The 16418-nt window shown below is 46.9% G+C and overlaps 1 protein-coding gene across 1 annotated transcript in view; it reads right to left on the reverse strand.

The window, feature by feature from the left end:
- Positions 1-1044: 1044 nt before the first annotated feature.
- Zranb3 (zinc finger RANBP2-type containing 3) overlaps positions 1045-16418 on the reverse strand; it is a 145726-nt gene continuing 130352 nt past the window's right edge. The window contains exons 18-23 of the mRNA XM_036201990.1: positions 15285-15386; positions 13934-14076; positions 8072-8182; positions 6827-7223; positions 2929-3060; positions 1045-1688 (exon numbers count right to left, since the gene is read on the reverse strand). Coding sequence (XP_036057883.1) covers positions 1590-1688; positions 2929-3060; positions 6827-7223; positions 8072-8182; positions 13934-14076; positions 15285-15386 — 984 coding nt within the window. The 3' untranslated portion in view covers positions 1045-1589. The remainder of the gene's footprint in view (positions 1689-2928; positions 3061-6826; positions 7224-8071; positions 8183-13933; positions 14077-15284; positions 15387-16418) is intronic.

Here is a 16418-nt window from a genome sequence, read left to right on the forward strand (position 1 = left end):
CCCAGGTTTCCACACCAGTTTGGGGTGAAGACTCAAGCTATGCCTGTGTGGCCAACACCTTATCAAATGAGCCATCTCCTAATCCCATCATCACTTCATTTTGGAGACAGGGCCTTGCTACAGGGCCCTGCCTGGCCTGGAACTTGCTCTTTAGACCAGGTTCGTCTCAAACTCACAAAGACCCACCTGCCTCTGTCTCCTGGGTGCTGGATTAAACGTGTATGTCCCCATGACTGGGTTGTCATCTTTTAAAAAGATGTACCAGAAATAAACTTAATGAAATAGGATTCAGAAATGGAGAGATGGTCCAGTGGTTAGGAGTGCTTGCTGTTCTTCCGGAAGACCTCAGTTTCTAGAGCCATGCTGAATGGCTCATAGCTCCCTGTAACTCCAGGTCTAGAGATAAGAGGCCTCTGGGCACCTGCACTCATGTGCACATACCCGACACAGGGACACACATACACATAATTTAAAACAGTTTGCCGGGCAGTGGTGGCACACGCCTTTAATCCCAGCACTCGGGAGGCAGAGCCAGGCAGATCTTTATGAGTTCGAGGTCAGCCTGGACTACCAAGTGAGTTCCAGGAAAGGTGCAAAGCTACCCAGAGAAACCCTGTCTTGAAAAACCAAAAAAATAGGGGTTGGGGATTTAGCTCAGTGGTAGAGCACTTGCCTAGCAAGCACAAGGCCCTGGGTTCGATCCTCAGCTCTGGCAAAACAAAACAAAACAAAAAAAGGCCAGGCGGTGGTGGCGCATGCCTTTAATCCCAGCACTTGGGAGGCAGAGGCAGGCAGATCTCTGTGATTTTGAGGCCAGCCTGGTCTATAAAGCGAGTTCCAGGAACGGCGCAAAGCTACACAGAGAAACACTGTCTCGAAAAACCAAAAGAAAAAAGAAAAAAAAAAAAGAAAAAGAAAGACCAGGAGACAAAAGCTCTTTTGACAATTAGCCTGGTTTTACACATTAAAAAAAAAAAGAAAGAAAGAAAGAAAGAAAGAAAGAAAACAGAAAACAGAGAACCAGGCCCCAAGGCTTTGGTGGCATTATACTTTATATCATTTGTTCTCATGATTGCCCAGAGCACACAAATTCTACATAGATACCATTGTTACAATTAGTTTATTTACAAAAAGTATCTTTTCATAAAGATGCCTGGCCCAGAAGGAGGCAACATCCAAAACACACACCCAAGCCTATTTTGGAGGCTCTTGTACAGGAAGCAGGCTGGTCATGGTCTGCCTAGAATTCCATAGTAATGATGGCTTACCTCCAAAATTTCCCTGACTTTTCTGGAATGTTCCACACAATACAGAAGCAAGGCAAATCAAGAAGCAATTGTCAGGTGATTAGGAATATATTTATCATGTGTTATCTATGCACAATGCAGTGATAAAGGTGTATTAGGGGAAACAAAAGCTGAACAAAATCTTACTGAAACATAATTGACAATCTGCAGGAAGTCACAAAACCACAGAAATACTTCCAGTCACACCTCAGTATCTGCACTATTGAAATACTAGAGAAACATGAAGAGACATTGTGTCTAATCCCTCTACCTGCAGGCCATTTGCTCTGTTTACACCTCTCTCTACTTCTTCACCAGAAACCGAGTGATGTCTGATCCATGCTTCGATGCCAGGGAGCGCCGTCTCGCCTGACTCCTCTCCTTGGCTTGTTGGGCAGTTCTCTAGAAGTCAGCAAGTGCAAGGTTCACGTTAGGAGAGGACTGTGCTGTAGTCTGGAAATGTACATTATCCACATGTGCAATGCTTAACCCACAGGAGGTGCTCCATGCCACAGGCGGAGTCTGGCAGTACTGGCAAGCGTCCTGAGATCCTGGGTTTACTGGTCTCAGGAGAAAATGTGTTTTTTGTTTTGTTTTGTTTTTTGTTTTTTGTTTTCAAGACAGTGTTTCTCTATGTAGTTTTGGTTCCTGTCCTGGAACTCACTCTGTAGCCCAGGCTGGCCTTGAACTCACAGAGATCCGCCTGCCTCTGCCTCCTGTGTGCTGAGATTAAAGGCATGCAACACTACCGCCTGGTGAGAAAACGTATTCTTGTGGAGAATGTCTCACTGCCCAGTAGACTACGAATCCTGTGTTTGGGGACTAAGAGAAGCCATGCATCCTCATCTAAGTAGGTGCTTAGAACACATCTAGAAGTCCCCAGCATTCACTGGGTAAAATGTTTGTGCTCTTCTTATTATCTGGGCCAAGCTCAGAAAATTCATTCCCAACTCAATATTTAAGACACTGTAGGAAGTCAAATGGGATAGAATTGGTTCTTTTGCTAAGTCTGAATAAAAATTTTCATGAGAATCCAAAAAACAAACAAATACAGGAAAGATGGTGTTCCTTTTGGTGATGTCTTTGTTCCTCAGACACTGTCTCCTGTAGCCAGCCCCACACTCACTAAGAAGCTGAGAATGGCCTTGGACTCTTTTTTGTGGTTGTTGTTGAGATGAACTCTCATTGTCTAGCTCTGGCTATCCCGGAGCTTACTATATAGACCAGGCTGGCCCTGAACTCAGAGATCCACCTGCCTCTCGAGTGCTGTACTACCATGTCTGGCTGACCTAGAACTTTTTTTCCCCTAGACAGAGTCCCTGGCTGTCCTGGAACTTGCTCTGGAGACCAGGCTGTCTTGACTCTTGACTCTCCTGCTTCTGCCTCCCGAGTGTACTAACACACCCAGTTTGTGCAGTGGGGATGGAACCCAGGGCCTCATGTGTGTTCAGTGAGTGATCTACCCACTGAGCTGCACCCTCTGCCCAGAGAATGAATTAAGAGGGTCGCAGGGTTCTCGAGTCTGGGACTCTGAACTTCCACAGAGCCAAGAGTCAGAATGACGAAAGCAGCAGACTTCTGCTCCCAGCTCACCCAGCTCGCCCCACTGCGTGCAGACCCCAGGGATGTGTGTGTCACTGACCTCCCTGTGGCACACTGTGCAGAGTGTCTGCAGGTTGTCCAGGGAGCACTGTCCCCCTCCCTCATACACCGGCTTGATGTGATCCACCTGCCAGAAGTGGCCTTCTCCTGGGTTCCTCAGCATGTCATTTAGCTGCGGGAAGAACACATAATCAGCAACTCTCCAGATTTGCTATACGAACTGTGGGCTGTGCACTGTGCAATCCCTTTATACAGCAAAATCACAGGGAGAAACACATTAGGATGTCTTTTATAGCTTTTGTTGTGAGTAAAAAAAAAAAAAACAAAAAACAAAAAAAAAAAAACCCACAAAATGCTAGGTTAGCAATTTGAAAGCAATAAAATGTCTTTCTAAAGGATTTTTCCCCCTAACGTATTTGGAGAACCTTATAACCAAAAATAAGATACCAGGGCTTCTGACAGATTCGGGGGAAACTGGTTGGTTTTTGACCCTTTAAATTGCTTTATATATTTATAAAACCAAAAGTGAGAAAGTAAGAACAGATTGGAAATTAAGGCTTCTCAATATTAATAACGAAAATAACCATTCATTGTTGAACTAAATACATTTGTTCCTATATCAATAGCAGGTTAACACTAGCATCCACAATGTTGTACTTGGTTTTATTTTCTAGAGAGATCTCTTGTATTCCAGGCTGGTATCAAACTAATCATGTAGCCAGGGATGACCCTGAACTCCTGGCCCTCCTCTAACACCTCCACATGCTGGGCTTCCAGAGCGCAGCACCATGCTGGGTTTATGCAGCTGGGACTACAAGGGCTTCCTCCTGTGCTAGGCAAGCTCCCTACTAATTGAGTCACATCCCGTCTCTGGCCCGAACTTCGTTATTTATCAGACAGTTTCCCAGCTTCCATGGCCTGGCACAGCAGGAAATCTCCACAGTAAACTTCTGTACCTTGCATATTTGGAGTATTTGCATATTTGGAGCTACCTCAAACAGCCAGCATGTAGGCCAGTCTACACACACACTTAGCCATCGATCCCCCATGCTCTAATGAGATCTATCTGAACATTTTACCTGAGATAGTAAAAGCAGCATGCCCTAGGGTACTGCAACTGTTTAAACATCAGAGATTAGTATGTAAGATGTTTTTTTATTTTTTTTAGTCTTGGATAAGAAAGAAATTATAATTAATTTCATGAATGCTGGCCACAGGAACCCATGATTATTTCAACCTAAAGCGGAAAGAAACACAGCGAGAGGCATCACAGTCCTGACCTCAGCGTGACAAAGACAGTATACTGCTGGCACAAAAACAGACACATAGACCAGTGGAATACAACAGAGGACCCAGAAACAGACCCATACAACCATGGACCCCTAATAGTTGACAAAGGTGTTGTGGAGTTTTGAATAGGAATGGCCCCCAAAGACTCGTGTGTTTGAATGCTTGGCCCACAGGGAGTGGCCTCGTTAGAAGGTGTGGCTTTCTTGGAATGAGGGTAGCCTTGCTGGAGAGAGGCTTTGAGGTCCCCTCTGCTAAGCTGCGCCCAGTGTGGCTCAGTCTCCTTCTCCCTGCAGATGGAGATGTAGGACTCTTGAGCTCCTTCTTCAGCACCATGTCTGCCTGCACACCACCACGTTTCCCGCCATGATGATAATGGACTGAACTTATGAACTGTCAGCCAGCACCAAATAAATGTTTTCCTTGGTAAGAGTTGCTGTGGTCACGGTGTCTCTTCACAGCAATGGAGACCCTAACTAAGACAGGTGTCAAACATGAACCCTGGAAAAAAGACACCTGTTGAGTAGATGGTGCTGCCAAACTGGACATTTGTAAGGAAGGCACTTTTAAGGAAGTGTGTAGGGCTCTGGTTTGGACCAGTGACCTGACCAAGAGTGCCGACCCCCAGGGAGTTTCCAAGCAGCCAGCTGGTGCAGGGAAGTTTGTCCTGCTGACTCTCTCACTGCCTGCCTGTCTCTCCCTGTACTGAACTTCCAGCCTTTTGTTAGAAGGTACAGACTGAGTTTTAGAAATAACTACAAATGTCATTCTAAATGGCATATTCTGAGAAGAAAAGAATCCATTTGGTTCTGCTTTTTGCAGCCAATTTTTCCTCTCTGAGCATCTTTAACTGACAGACTCAATGATCCAGAAGACGTGTCTTTATTTTCCCTGGTAAATGTGCAGCAGATCCCTGGAGACCAGCTTTCAACATGCTGAATTTGCCTCATGAAAGACTCCTGCTAAGACTCCTCCCTCAGCCCTCCTGGGTGCAGTGTCTACCATGTGACTGCTACATTCCTAGACAGGTCACTTTCAAGATGATCCTTAGTCATTTCAGCACACAGCTTCAGGAAGCCCGCATGCCCAGGCGGCAGGCAGTATTGACTGACATCCCTCCGAGGGGTGCAGCCTCTCCCTCATCAGTTAGAGCGGGGGAATCTCAGGAACAGTGTTAGAGAAATGGTGTGTTTCTCTAGATCCAAGAGCTACATTAATTCATCTTTTAGAAATGAATGTTAGCTAATTCTATCATAATGTAGCAGGGAAATTAAATTAAAATATACAAATTTTTAAAAATAATTATTTTAGACAGGGTTTCACTATGTACCCCTGGCTGTCCTAGAACTTACTGTAGACCAGGCTGGCCTGGAACTTGGCAAAGATTCTCCTGCCTCTGCCTCCCAAGTGCTGGGATTAAAGGCGTGCGCCACCATACCTGGTTAAAAATATATAGTTTGTTTAGCTGACAGGAATTCACTGGATATTTCAGTGGGCTAAGATTGCTTGGGTGACCCTTTTTTTGATTAAGCACACCACAAAATGAAATCTTTTCCTTTAGTTGGAAACTTAGAATAGTTTTTGTAAGCTTAGACTTCTGATTGTGCTTTGGGAAGCTAAGTGAATACTGTGTATTCACACAATACCTGGCCATAAACTTTCACTAAAACTGTACTTTACAATGGACACACACACAGCCTTCTCATTGTGAGCTGCATTTTGGGGTCCCCCCTTAAGCCTACCCTAAGATACTGGAAGTGGCACAGGTCTGTGTTTGCAGTCATTCACCACCACATAACCTCTTCAGACAGAACTGGAATCCCAGCACACCCTGGACCATCCGGCCATGACCCAGGGAGCTGTTGGGTGCGGAAAACGTGTCAGGACACAGCGTGGATCAGTGAGACACACAGGGTGAAGGAAACTCTGCAGGGACACGATCCCGTTTCCTTCCCCATCAATGGTATTAAAAGGGAGGGGTGCTAGAGACCCAACCAAGACAAACAGCCTTCCAGGCAGAAAGAAGACGGATGTCCATCCTAGTCTGAGCAAAGTAAATGAGCCGGTCTGGAGAGGCAAACATGCACTTTCTGTAATTGAGGAATTTGGTTCTGTTAGTCATGTGCAACATGTAAAAAAGGAAGAGCCGAGAGAAGAGAGGGAAGGCTGAGGATGAGGGAGGGGCAGGGCGAGACAGAAAGGCAGGAAGGGAGGAGTTGGAAAGGACGAGGGAGGAAGGGGAGAGGAGGAGGGAAGAAGAGGAAGAAAGAGAAAGAAAGAAGGAAGGAAGGAAGGAAGGAAGGAAGAAAGAAAGGAAGGAAAGAGAAAGAAAGAAAGAAAGAAAGAAGGAAGGAAAGAAAAGAAAGAAAGAAAGAAAGAAAGAAAGGAAGAAAGAAAGGAAGAAAGGGGAAGAGAAGGCAGGAGTGGAGAGAGGGGGGCAGGCGGGCATTACCCAGGAGAGGCACAATGAAGACGAGCTGACTGAACGAAGCCAGACAGATGGAAGCCAGCACAGTGACTGCGGAAGCTGGATGATGGCCTGTGGTTGTTTTCTCTCCCTTTGTAGGTGTTTTAACAGGGTTAGAAACTGACAGAGCTGTCAGCATTCACCACGGACCGCACCACTGCCCCGACAGGCCATGACCACATACCTGCTCCAGTGGGAGCTTTGCAGCCCAGGCAGCGTCTAGAAGATCCTTCCTCTGACTTCTAGGGGCATCTCTCACTCGCAGAAAGAGTTCCTGGGCATTCACACCGCACAGCTGGCACACACCATGTTCTACTGCAAACACCTGGGCTCTCAGGTAGCTGTTATTGGATCGGATCCAGAATTCCTCCTGACATTTCAGGGAGCAGAACCGTGAGTCCCAGGCGCTGGCTTTGGAGCCCTGCTCAGCCTGGCAGGTGGGATGCTGGCAGCGGAGACAGAGCGGCCTTCCTTCCTTGTCCACAGCCTGGATGTAGCCTTTGGACAGGGATGGCTCAACAGTGAGATCTGCTGGGCCAGGATTCAGAGACGGGTCCCAAGCTCTGCCAGGCTTTCTACAACTGAACAATACCAAGGGTAAACCATGAAGCTGGGCCATTGCTTGGTCGAGAGGCCTCAGATCTGCTGTCCAGTCTGGTGAAATAGCTGTGTCAGGACCCCATAATCCAGCCAGTTTGAGAAAAGCCATGCCACAAAAGTGAATTCCACATAAGCAGCCTCGGTCAGGCACCGAAGTGCCCCCCACTGAGCACCTCCAGACACAGATGATGCTGGACAATGAGATATTGAAATGCTCATTCAAACTAATGTGAAATCTCCAGAACCCTAGTGGATGCACTGCGACCCACTTGGAGGCCTCTATACCTCCGCAGCCTCAGGGCACTAGGGAATCTTCCTGTTTTTGTTTTTTTTTTTTTGTTTGTTTGTTTGTTTTTTTTGCTGCCTTACAGGGTGAAGGGACTGTCACAGCCAGAGCGAAAGGGATTAGAACAGAACACTTGCTAAACACCAGGTTTCTCCAGCTAAACTCCACGTTGATCAGATAACAAACAGCAGTGAAACCCAGCAGGACACACGCTCACTTGATCAGGACCCCATCCAGGCTGATATGACTGCAACAGTGCCAGGCTGGCAGGGTGTGCAGGCCTGAGCTCACGTCTGCTGGCATCTTGACCTAGGCTTGGGGCAGGTCACATAGGCTCCTGGTTTTGGCTATTCCTCAACTCTGATGTCTAAGATGATGAGCTCATGGGCCTATGAGGGTTGTCAGAAGGCCTAAAAAACTATTAAATCATGACAGTTTTGGGACCTCTAAAGTGGTCACACCATGGGGGCTATTATCACAGAAACTGGTGTATGAGTCTGAAGCAACACTCTTTCCTATGTCTAAGTATCACGGAGCACTTACTCTGAAGAAGGGTCCTGCGGCCTGGACTCCCTGGTGATCAGACGGATGTGGCCCCCATCAGTTTTCACCTTGGTCATGGAGGCCGTGGCAACGTCTTCTTTAGTGATGTATCTAGAACAATTCGATGTTAAATAGATTTTTCTCACATAGGAGTTTCTGGGGGAGGAGGAGACATTGCTCAGTGTGTAGCCACTGATGAGGTGTCCACACACTAGTAACGAAGTCTTCAACCATGTTCATGTCAGCAACCCTGAGCAAGTTCACAGGTCACACATAGGTGTGGATGCAGAAGATAGAGTAGTTGGGGAGAGGAAGGAGATCAGTGGGAGTGGAAAGGGGACAGGAGAGGGGAATGGGGGGTGAGAATGAACGAATGCATTGTCTGCATTGTATACATGTATGAAAATGTCACAATGAAACCCACTATTATGTGCAATTAATATATAGTAATAAAACATAAAAAGAAAAAGAGTTTCTATATTCTTTTCTGTTTTGAGTTCCACTCTGTAGTCCTGGCTGGCCTGGAACTTCCTATGTAGGCCAAACTGGCCTTGAAATCAGAGATCTGCTTGGCCCTGCTTCTGAAGTGCTGGTATTAAAAATATGCATTACCAGCCGGGCGGTGGTGGTGCATGCCTTTAATCCCAGCACTTGGGAGGCAGAGACAGGTGAACTGTGAGTTCGAGGCCAGCCTGGTCTCCAAAGCGAGATCCAGGACAGGCGCAAAGCTACACAGGGAAACCCTGTCTCGGAGAACAACATGCATTACCACCATCAGTTATTTTCTGTATTTTCAGACACACACGGTGCATGCAGTACCTACAGAGCCAGAAGAGCGCATCAGACCCCACCCCTAGAAATGGAGTAAGAAGCAGTTGTGAGCTGTGTAATGTGGGTGCTGGAAACCAAACCCAGATGCTCTAGAGTGAGTAGCAAGTACTCTTAACTACCAAGCCAGCTCTATAGATCCTTAAATCTTTTTAAAAACTATCTCTCTCTCCCCCTCCCTCCCTCCCCCCTCCTCTCTCTCTCTGTTACAAGTCAGGGGTTGGTTTTCTCCTTCTAACATGTGGGCTCTAGGAACTGAGCTGAGGTTCGGTGGCAAATCCCCGTCCCCCAAGACTGACTCTGGAAGCCCCCTCATTCACGCTGGTCAAGTGTACACTGAGTTATACTCTTAAGAAGTACCTGTAACTTCTGTTCACAGTGCTCCTGGAGAAAGGGAAGGGGCAAAGCAAGATGCAATGTTTCCTGTGCTGACCACGAAGTTTGGAATGTGCCTGTCCTTCTGGCTGCTATTTGTTCTGTGGGAAACATGTATCTTTGCTCCAAATCAGTTGTCATAATATTTACTTCTCTAAGAAATTCAAGAGTCCCTCGTGATTTTTTTTCCCAGCGCTGAGGATCGAACCCAGGGCCTTGCGCTTGCTAGGCAAGCACTCTACCACTGAGCTGAATCCCCAACCTCACCTTGTGATTTTTAATTGTCAACTAGACACAGTCTAGGATTATCTGAGAGGAAGGCCTGGTTGAGGAATTGTCTAGACCTGCCTAGCCTGTGGGCATGTCTCTGGGGGGTGGTCTTGATAGGTCAGGGGTGTAGGAGGTCCCGGCCCACTGTGGGCGGTCCCACATTGTATAGGAAAGCAGCGTGTACACAAGCAGAACAAGCCAGAGAGCTGACCAGCAAGCAGCAAACCTCCATGGTTCCTGCCTCTCAGTTCCTTCCTCAAGAAGTTCCCAACCTCCCTCCCTCCCTGATGGAGTGTGACCTGGAACTATAAGCCGGACAAATCCTTTCCTGGAATTCTACTGTAGCAAGAAAACTAGAATACATAAATTTTCAAAATCGGGGGGTGGGGGTGGGAAGAGTGGCTGCGGGCCTAAGAAATGATCAAAACCGGTGACTGACAGTCTTAAGGACACCGCCTTTCAAGCTGCGCAGAAACTTTCCAAGAGTGCCCCTCCTCCTTTTCTGGACTTCTCACCTCAGTCAACTACAACACTGCACAGCTCTTGTGCAGTGATTCTTTCACTGAGCTGAGTCCAGCAGTTCTCCCATAAGCTCAAGGCTGCTGCTCCCTCACTCGCCTCAGCCTCAGCAGAACAAAGACCTCTCCATGTGGGAGCCAGGACCTCACACACTAGCAGTAACACACCTGGTTTAGGTGCTGGAAGTAAAAAAGAAAGTAATTTGGGTTGGGGATTTAGCTCAGTGCTAGAGCACTTGCCTAGCAAGCACAAGGTCCTGGGTTCGATCCTCAGAAGTAATTCAACTAAAGTGAAGGAGGAATTAAGTAGATGAAATGCAATTACTCATTTTTTTTCTAATTAGCATGGCCCAGTTTCTATGCTATTACCCTTAGTGTTGATATTTTAAGTTCCACATGAATTTAAATATGAATTTCTTCATGCCCAGCTTTGGTTTTGTTCTTTGACATGGGTGATGGGGTTTTGAACACTGGCCTTCATGCTTGCAGAGCAAGTTCTCCTGACTCACTGAACCATCTGCCCAGCTCCACATCCATTTTAACAGTTCCAGGGACTCCACCCTGTGGAGGATAAACCACGGGATAATCTTTGTACCCAGTTTCCGATTAGTGGGCTGTTAGGCAATAGCATACATTTATACCCACCACATTTAAAAACTGCTCTAGACTCTAGGGAGGACACGAGTCTCTTAAAACACTTTGGTTTATGTGTATAGCTGTTTTGCCTGCACACACATCTGTGCCCCACTTGTGTGATTAGTACATGTTGGAATCAAAAGAGAGCATCTGATTTCCTGGAGCTGGAGTTATATATAGGCTGTTCTGAGCTGCCGTGTGGGTGCTGAAATTGAACCCGAGTCCTCTGGAAGAGCAGCCAGTGCTCTTGACCCCTGAGGCACTCTCCAGCCTCCACTGTATTTTTTACACATGAACTGTATAGATAGGGATTAGAGTGACAGTTTAGGGGTTAAAGTCTTGATGAGCAAATGTGGGAACCAGGGTTTGGATGCCCAAGAACCCATGTAACTGCCAGATGTGTGTGGCATCTCACCTGAAGTTCTGCCTCATACATTACCGTACAGGTAAGCTCTGGGTTTGAGAGACACGCCTCAATGAATAAGGTAGAAAAGCAATTGAGGATGATTCCTGACATCTCCACATGCACATGCACCCACACACACAAAATGGACATACACACATGTGCACATGCACCCCCCCAATGGAAACACATACACACATATATACTACATCCCCAGAACTAGATTCTCTAGGTTAAAAGTCTGGGTTGCTTTGAGCTGGGCATAGTGGCACACGCCTTTAATCCCAGCACTTGGGAGACAGAGCAAGGCGGATCTCTGTGAGTTTGGGGCCAGCATAGGCTACAGAGCGAGATCCAGGACAGGCAGCAAAATTGCACAGGGAAACCCTGTCTGGAAAAACAAAAACAACAACAACAACAACAACAACAACAAAAAACAAAAACAACAATTAAAAAGGATTATGGTAAATCTCAGTTTGTCAAACAGAAAAGGAACACTGTTATCCTCAAAACCAGTTCTGGATAAGATTCGAGAAGTGAGACATTTTTAAGAAGCATGTGCTTTGGAAAGTAGCTCACAGTGATGGGTATAATCCCGGGCTGCTGATCTGCTGCTGAGGACCAACTTGACAGGGCTGCTGCTCACTCAGGCCTGGCCGCTGAGAACTGGAACTCTTTCAGAACCAACCCAGTGGTTGCTGGTCTTGGTCATTCTCAGTCACCCCAGACTGAGTCACCTGGAAGCCAGCTGCAAGGCCTCAGCTTGGATAAGGCCGGTCACTGCTGGGGCTGCTTGCTGGTGCCTGATCTTGTGGGAACCTAACCATTTGTTCAGGAACCCCAAAATTAAGTGCCCACGTCTTGTTTGTTGTTGCTCTTCTTGAGACATGTATGTGTGCGTGCGTGCGTGCGTGTGTGCATGTGAGAGAGAGAAAGAGAGAGGGGGAGAGAGAGGGAGAGTCTGTGTCTGTGTGTGCACATGCCTGTGAAGGCCAACAGTTGATGTCAGGTGTCTTGCTGGACCAATTTCCACTTTACCAAAACAGGGTCACTTGCTGCATCTGGAGTTCACTAGTTTGACTGGTCCTGCTAGTCAACTTGCCCAAAAGAGCCCTGTCTGTGTCCTGAGTTGACTGCTGGGACAGCTCAGCTTCTATGTGGGCGCTGGGGTTATGAACTCTGGTCCTCACACAAGCAATGTACACACGGAGCCATGTCTCCAGCCTGACATTTCATATTTTAAAGAATCGAATCCTCCTTGTGTATGCCTATGGAGTGAAGTGTGATGCCTCTCCCTCATGCCCACTGGGCTGAGGGCTTCTAAGAGGCTCTTGGGTTGAATTTCTCTAAGAAATAATCAGGTAGGACCGCAAGGGGAAAGACTTGGAATCTACTGCTGCCTCAGGCAGCCCTTGGCCACTCACCTGTCTCCCACACCTGCTCTGCGGACACACCTTTCCTCCTGCCACTCACTGAGGCCCCAGCCCAGCACCCCAGTGCTGAGCTGTCCCCTCTGCGGCTGCAAAGGTTTACCTGCAAGACTTCCCTTGCTGTGATCAGTCCGCAAGGTATCTAGACGAACCCTGGGAACTGCTTCCTTCACTCTCCCCCTTCTGTTCCCACGGCTGACTCCTCCTTAATCAAGGCGGCTCCAGACATTTCTACTCTTAGAAAGAAACCTGACCCTTAGAGCAGTTATTTCCCACTTCTGGGAACATGGTGCCTCTGGAGGCCAGAAGAGGGAACTAGATCTCCCTGAACTGGAGTTGCAGATGGTTGTGAGCTGTTATGCAGGTGCTGGGAACCAAACCCAGGTCCTTGGCAAGAGCAGCCAGTGCACATAACCACTGGACCATTCCTCCAGTCCCTTATTTACTAACGCAGATGTAGACTTATGGGGGAAGGTGTACTGGGTAGGTCTGTCACTGTGATTTCCTTCAAAGAAAGCACTTTCCAACAGAGCAGCTGGCAACTTCTCCTGGCACACTTTGTTCCATGCTAAGAGAGCCAGGGTTGATGATCACAGAGAAACTCACTGAAGCCAGACACAGATGCTTACAGTGTCACACACAGGTGTTAGACATGGACTTCTGGTGAAGATGGCAGGTGATAGTACAAATGTGTCACAATTCACCTTATTACAATCACGGACCTGACAGTTAGCTTCCTCTTCTGGGAACGCGATGGTGTGTTACATAGGAACAGCCCCTATTGTATCTGCATGGCAGATAAGAGTCCCAGGGCATGCTCTGTGGCTCTCAGGGTGAAAGGTCTCTCTGTTGTAACTGCCCAGGTTTGGTAGGCAACAGGTGCACCAAACCCTGTCTCTGACCTCTCTGTTAATGAGCAGGATTCCCAATAAACAAAATCCAGACAACCTGATGTCTTCCAGCAGATCTTATTGAATTCACTACATATCTAACTATGTTGCTATGAAATGATGTAACTATTATTTAAAGTATAATTCTTTCTCCCTCCCTCCCTCCCTCCCTCCCTCCCTCCCTCCCTCTCTTAAAACAAGGTTTCATATTGCCCAGACTAACTTTGAACTCCCCATATAGCTGAGAATGACCTTGAATTCCTGATCCTTATGCTTCTGCCTCCTAAGGGATACAATTACAAGTGTGTGCTCTACAGCTGGCTTAGTCAGTGCTACGACAGACCAGGGCTTGTATATGCCAGGCAAGCACTCTGTCTACAAACTCCATCCTCAGCATAATTTCTTCAGCTTACTGAAATTTCATTAATGGTTCCATGAGGTGCCTCAGATGGCCCATGGAGGCAGCCATGGAAGCAATGTCCTACAAGACGCAAAGGAAAGGCCACTGTCACCTTTTAGTGCTGTTTCCTTTGGCCTGTTGTCTTGTGATCTCTTCTAAGGCCAGGGCTGGGCTGCAGAACAGCTGTCCACTTTTCCTGATCATCCTCTGCTTCATGGCAGTCAGACTATTCCATTCTCGGACAAACCTCAAAATCTGGTAGAAAGGAAATGACACACAGTTAACAGTTGTCAATGTCCCTTCCTTTGAAAGTCAGGTTATTTACAACACGAGAAAACCGATGTCCTATAGCATCCCTCAACAGTTTGAGTTCTATAGTGTGTTGTTCTTCAACTTGATACTATGTTCATGTTATGAATTGTATATGCCAAGTTCAATCCAGAGTCTCCAATGGCAGGCACTTCAGCATCCCAGGACATGCTCTGAACACAGGCGCCCACAGTGAGAATGTGCTCACAGACAGCAGAATAGGGTAGAAGTATAGACCTCTGCAGCAGCCCGGGAAAGCTAGCCTCAGGGAGGCAGACCCTGCAGGGGCCACAGGGGATGGTGCACCTTCCACGATCACACTGTATTAGAGGCCTCAGACACTACAGGACAAAAGCCAGCAATAGATTGAGGATTATTACAATTATTCTTTATCAATCAGTTATAGATAATAGATTTTATTATCTATCTATCTACCTACTACTTATCATCTATGTATTTCTATCACTCATATATCTATGTATCTATAACTGCATCTATGCAATCTATCTAGTCTACCATCTTTTCTGAATCTGAGCATCAGTACTAACTGACACCAAACACAATAGCTCCCTGCTCTCTCTTCCTATTAGAGGGGTGCAGTTGACCCCCCCCCCCCACTGCTTCATTTCCATTAACAGGGTAGTAAAAACAAAATCAAGAAACAAAACTCCACTACGTTTTCGAAAATGTAAATGGTAGCGTGCCCATGGAGGAGGGGCGAGGTTAAGGTCTCCCTGGCAGCTGCCTGCCTGCCGCTGCGCACACGGGTCACTCTGACCATGAGTCCGGCCGGAGTCACAGTGTGGTATTATCCTGGCTCTTGGAATATGCCATTGTTAGAATTTAACCTCAGAAGCCAAAGTGCGATTCTGCCAGATGTGTCACAGCTGCTGATCCGATGAATGGGAGTGGAGAGAGGTGAGGATGATCTGTGCTCAGCAGCCACACCAGGTGTGATCACTGAGCAAGGAAACAGATTTATTCTTAGCAGCGCTGGAATTAACAGACACTGCCTGGGTGGTGAAAGTGCAGGCTGCAATCTGAGTCTGCCACAGCCGTAAGGTTTGTTTCATTAGACTAAAAATGAGGTCTACAATTACCCAAATAGTTTTCTTCCAAATAAATGCAACTGGAGTATTTAGAACTGTTCTTACTAGTGAGCGATTCTGTTTTAGTTGAAAGCTTGCTGGTAAGTCTTCCCAAAGGTCTAATTTTATATCCAAAGGAATGAAATTACAGCGCATCGGTTTTCCATCCTGATAACAGATGAGGAGACATTGTTAGTGCAATTTAGTCTGTAGGTACTAGTAACTACTTAATAAGAAAAGTTTAGTTATGATGTAGCATGATCAATCCCCTAAAAAAATACACTAGGAGCGGGGTGGTGGTGGTGCACACCTTTAATCCCAGCACTCAGGAGGCAGAGCCAGGCAAATCTCTGAGTTTGAGGCCAGCCTGGTCTACAGAGCGAGATCCAGGAAAGGTGCAAAGCTACACAGAGAAACCCTGTCTCAAAAAAAAAAAAAAAAAAACAAACCAACAACAACAATGGTGCACGCCTGTAATCCCAGCACTCGGGAGGCAGAGGCAGGTGGATCTCTGTGAGTTCGAGGCCAGCCTGGTCTACAAAGCAAGTTCCAGGACAGCCTCCAAAGCTACAGAGAAACCCTGTCTCGAAAAACAAAAACAAACAAACAAAAAAACAACAACAAAAAACAAACAAACAAAAACCACTAGGAGGCACATTCTAGGGAGGGCATACCAACATGAGTCCCCTGAAGAGCTAAGGGGAATTGCAGAGGTTTTACTCTTATACCCAGAGTCCCCCAAAGACCATCAAGAGACTAAATCTGATGCATAAGCAAAGAGTCTTTTTACTGTTGCAAGTTAACTGGGCCTCTCCATCTCTCTGACATAGCAGCAGAGCAGGAGAGGTCCTAAGTAGCAATGGGGCAGGTTTTTAAAGGGGGTAAAGCAAGGGAGGGGTCTTGGGGGTCTACAGACTACATAGGAAGACTCGGGATTGGTTTATGCAAGTGGCAATCATGTTAGTAACTTTTAATTGGCTACGGTTAGTTGGGGGTTGCAGTTACCCATTTTTGGGCAGGCCTGGACAAGTCCCAGGCTTTGTCCTTGAGCTGTCAGGGAGGCTGGCTGGCCTAGCACATACTGTGGGGGCTGACTCAGTGGCCCAGGCTTGGTGCAGCCTATCCCCCTGTCCCTGGTGACAGGGGCATCAGTGATTAATTGTCTTCTGTTCATGAGCCTCTCAGAACTGCTTGCTTAGT

This window comes from Onychomys torridus, chromosome 11 (assembly GCF_903995425.1).
Source record: "Onychomys torridus chromosome 11, mOncTor1.1, whole genome shotgun sequence".
NCBI classification, from domain to species: Eukaryota; Metazoa; Chordata; class Mammalia; order Rodentia; family Cricetidae; genus Onychomys; species Onychomys torridus.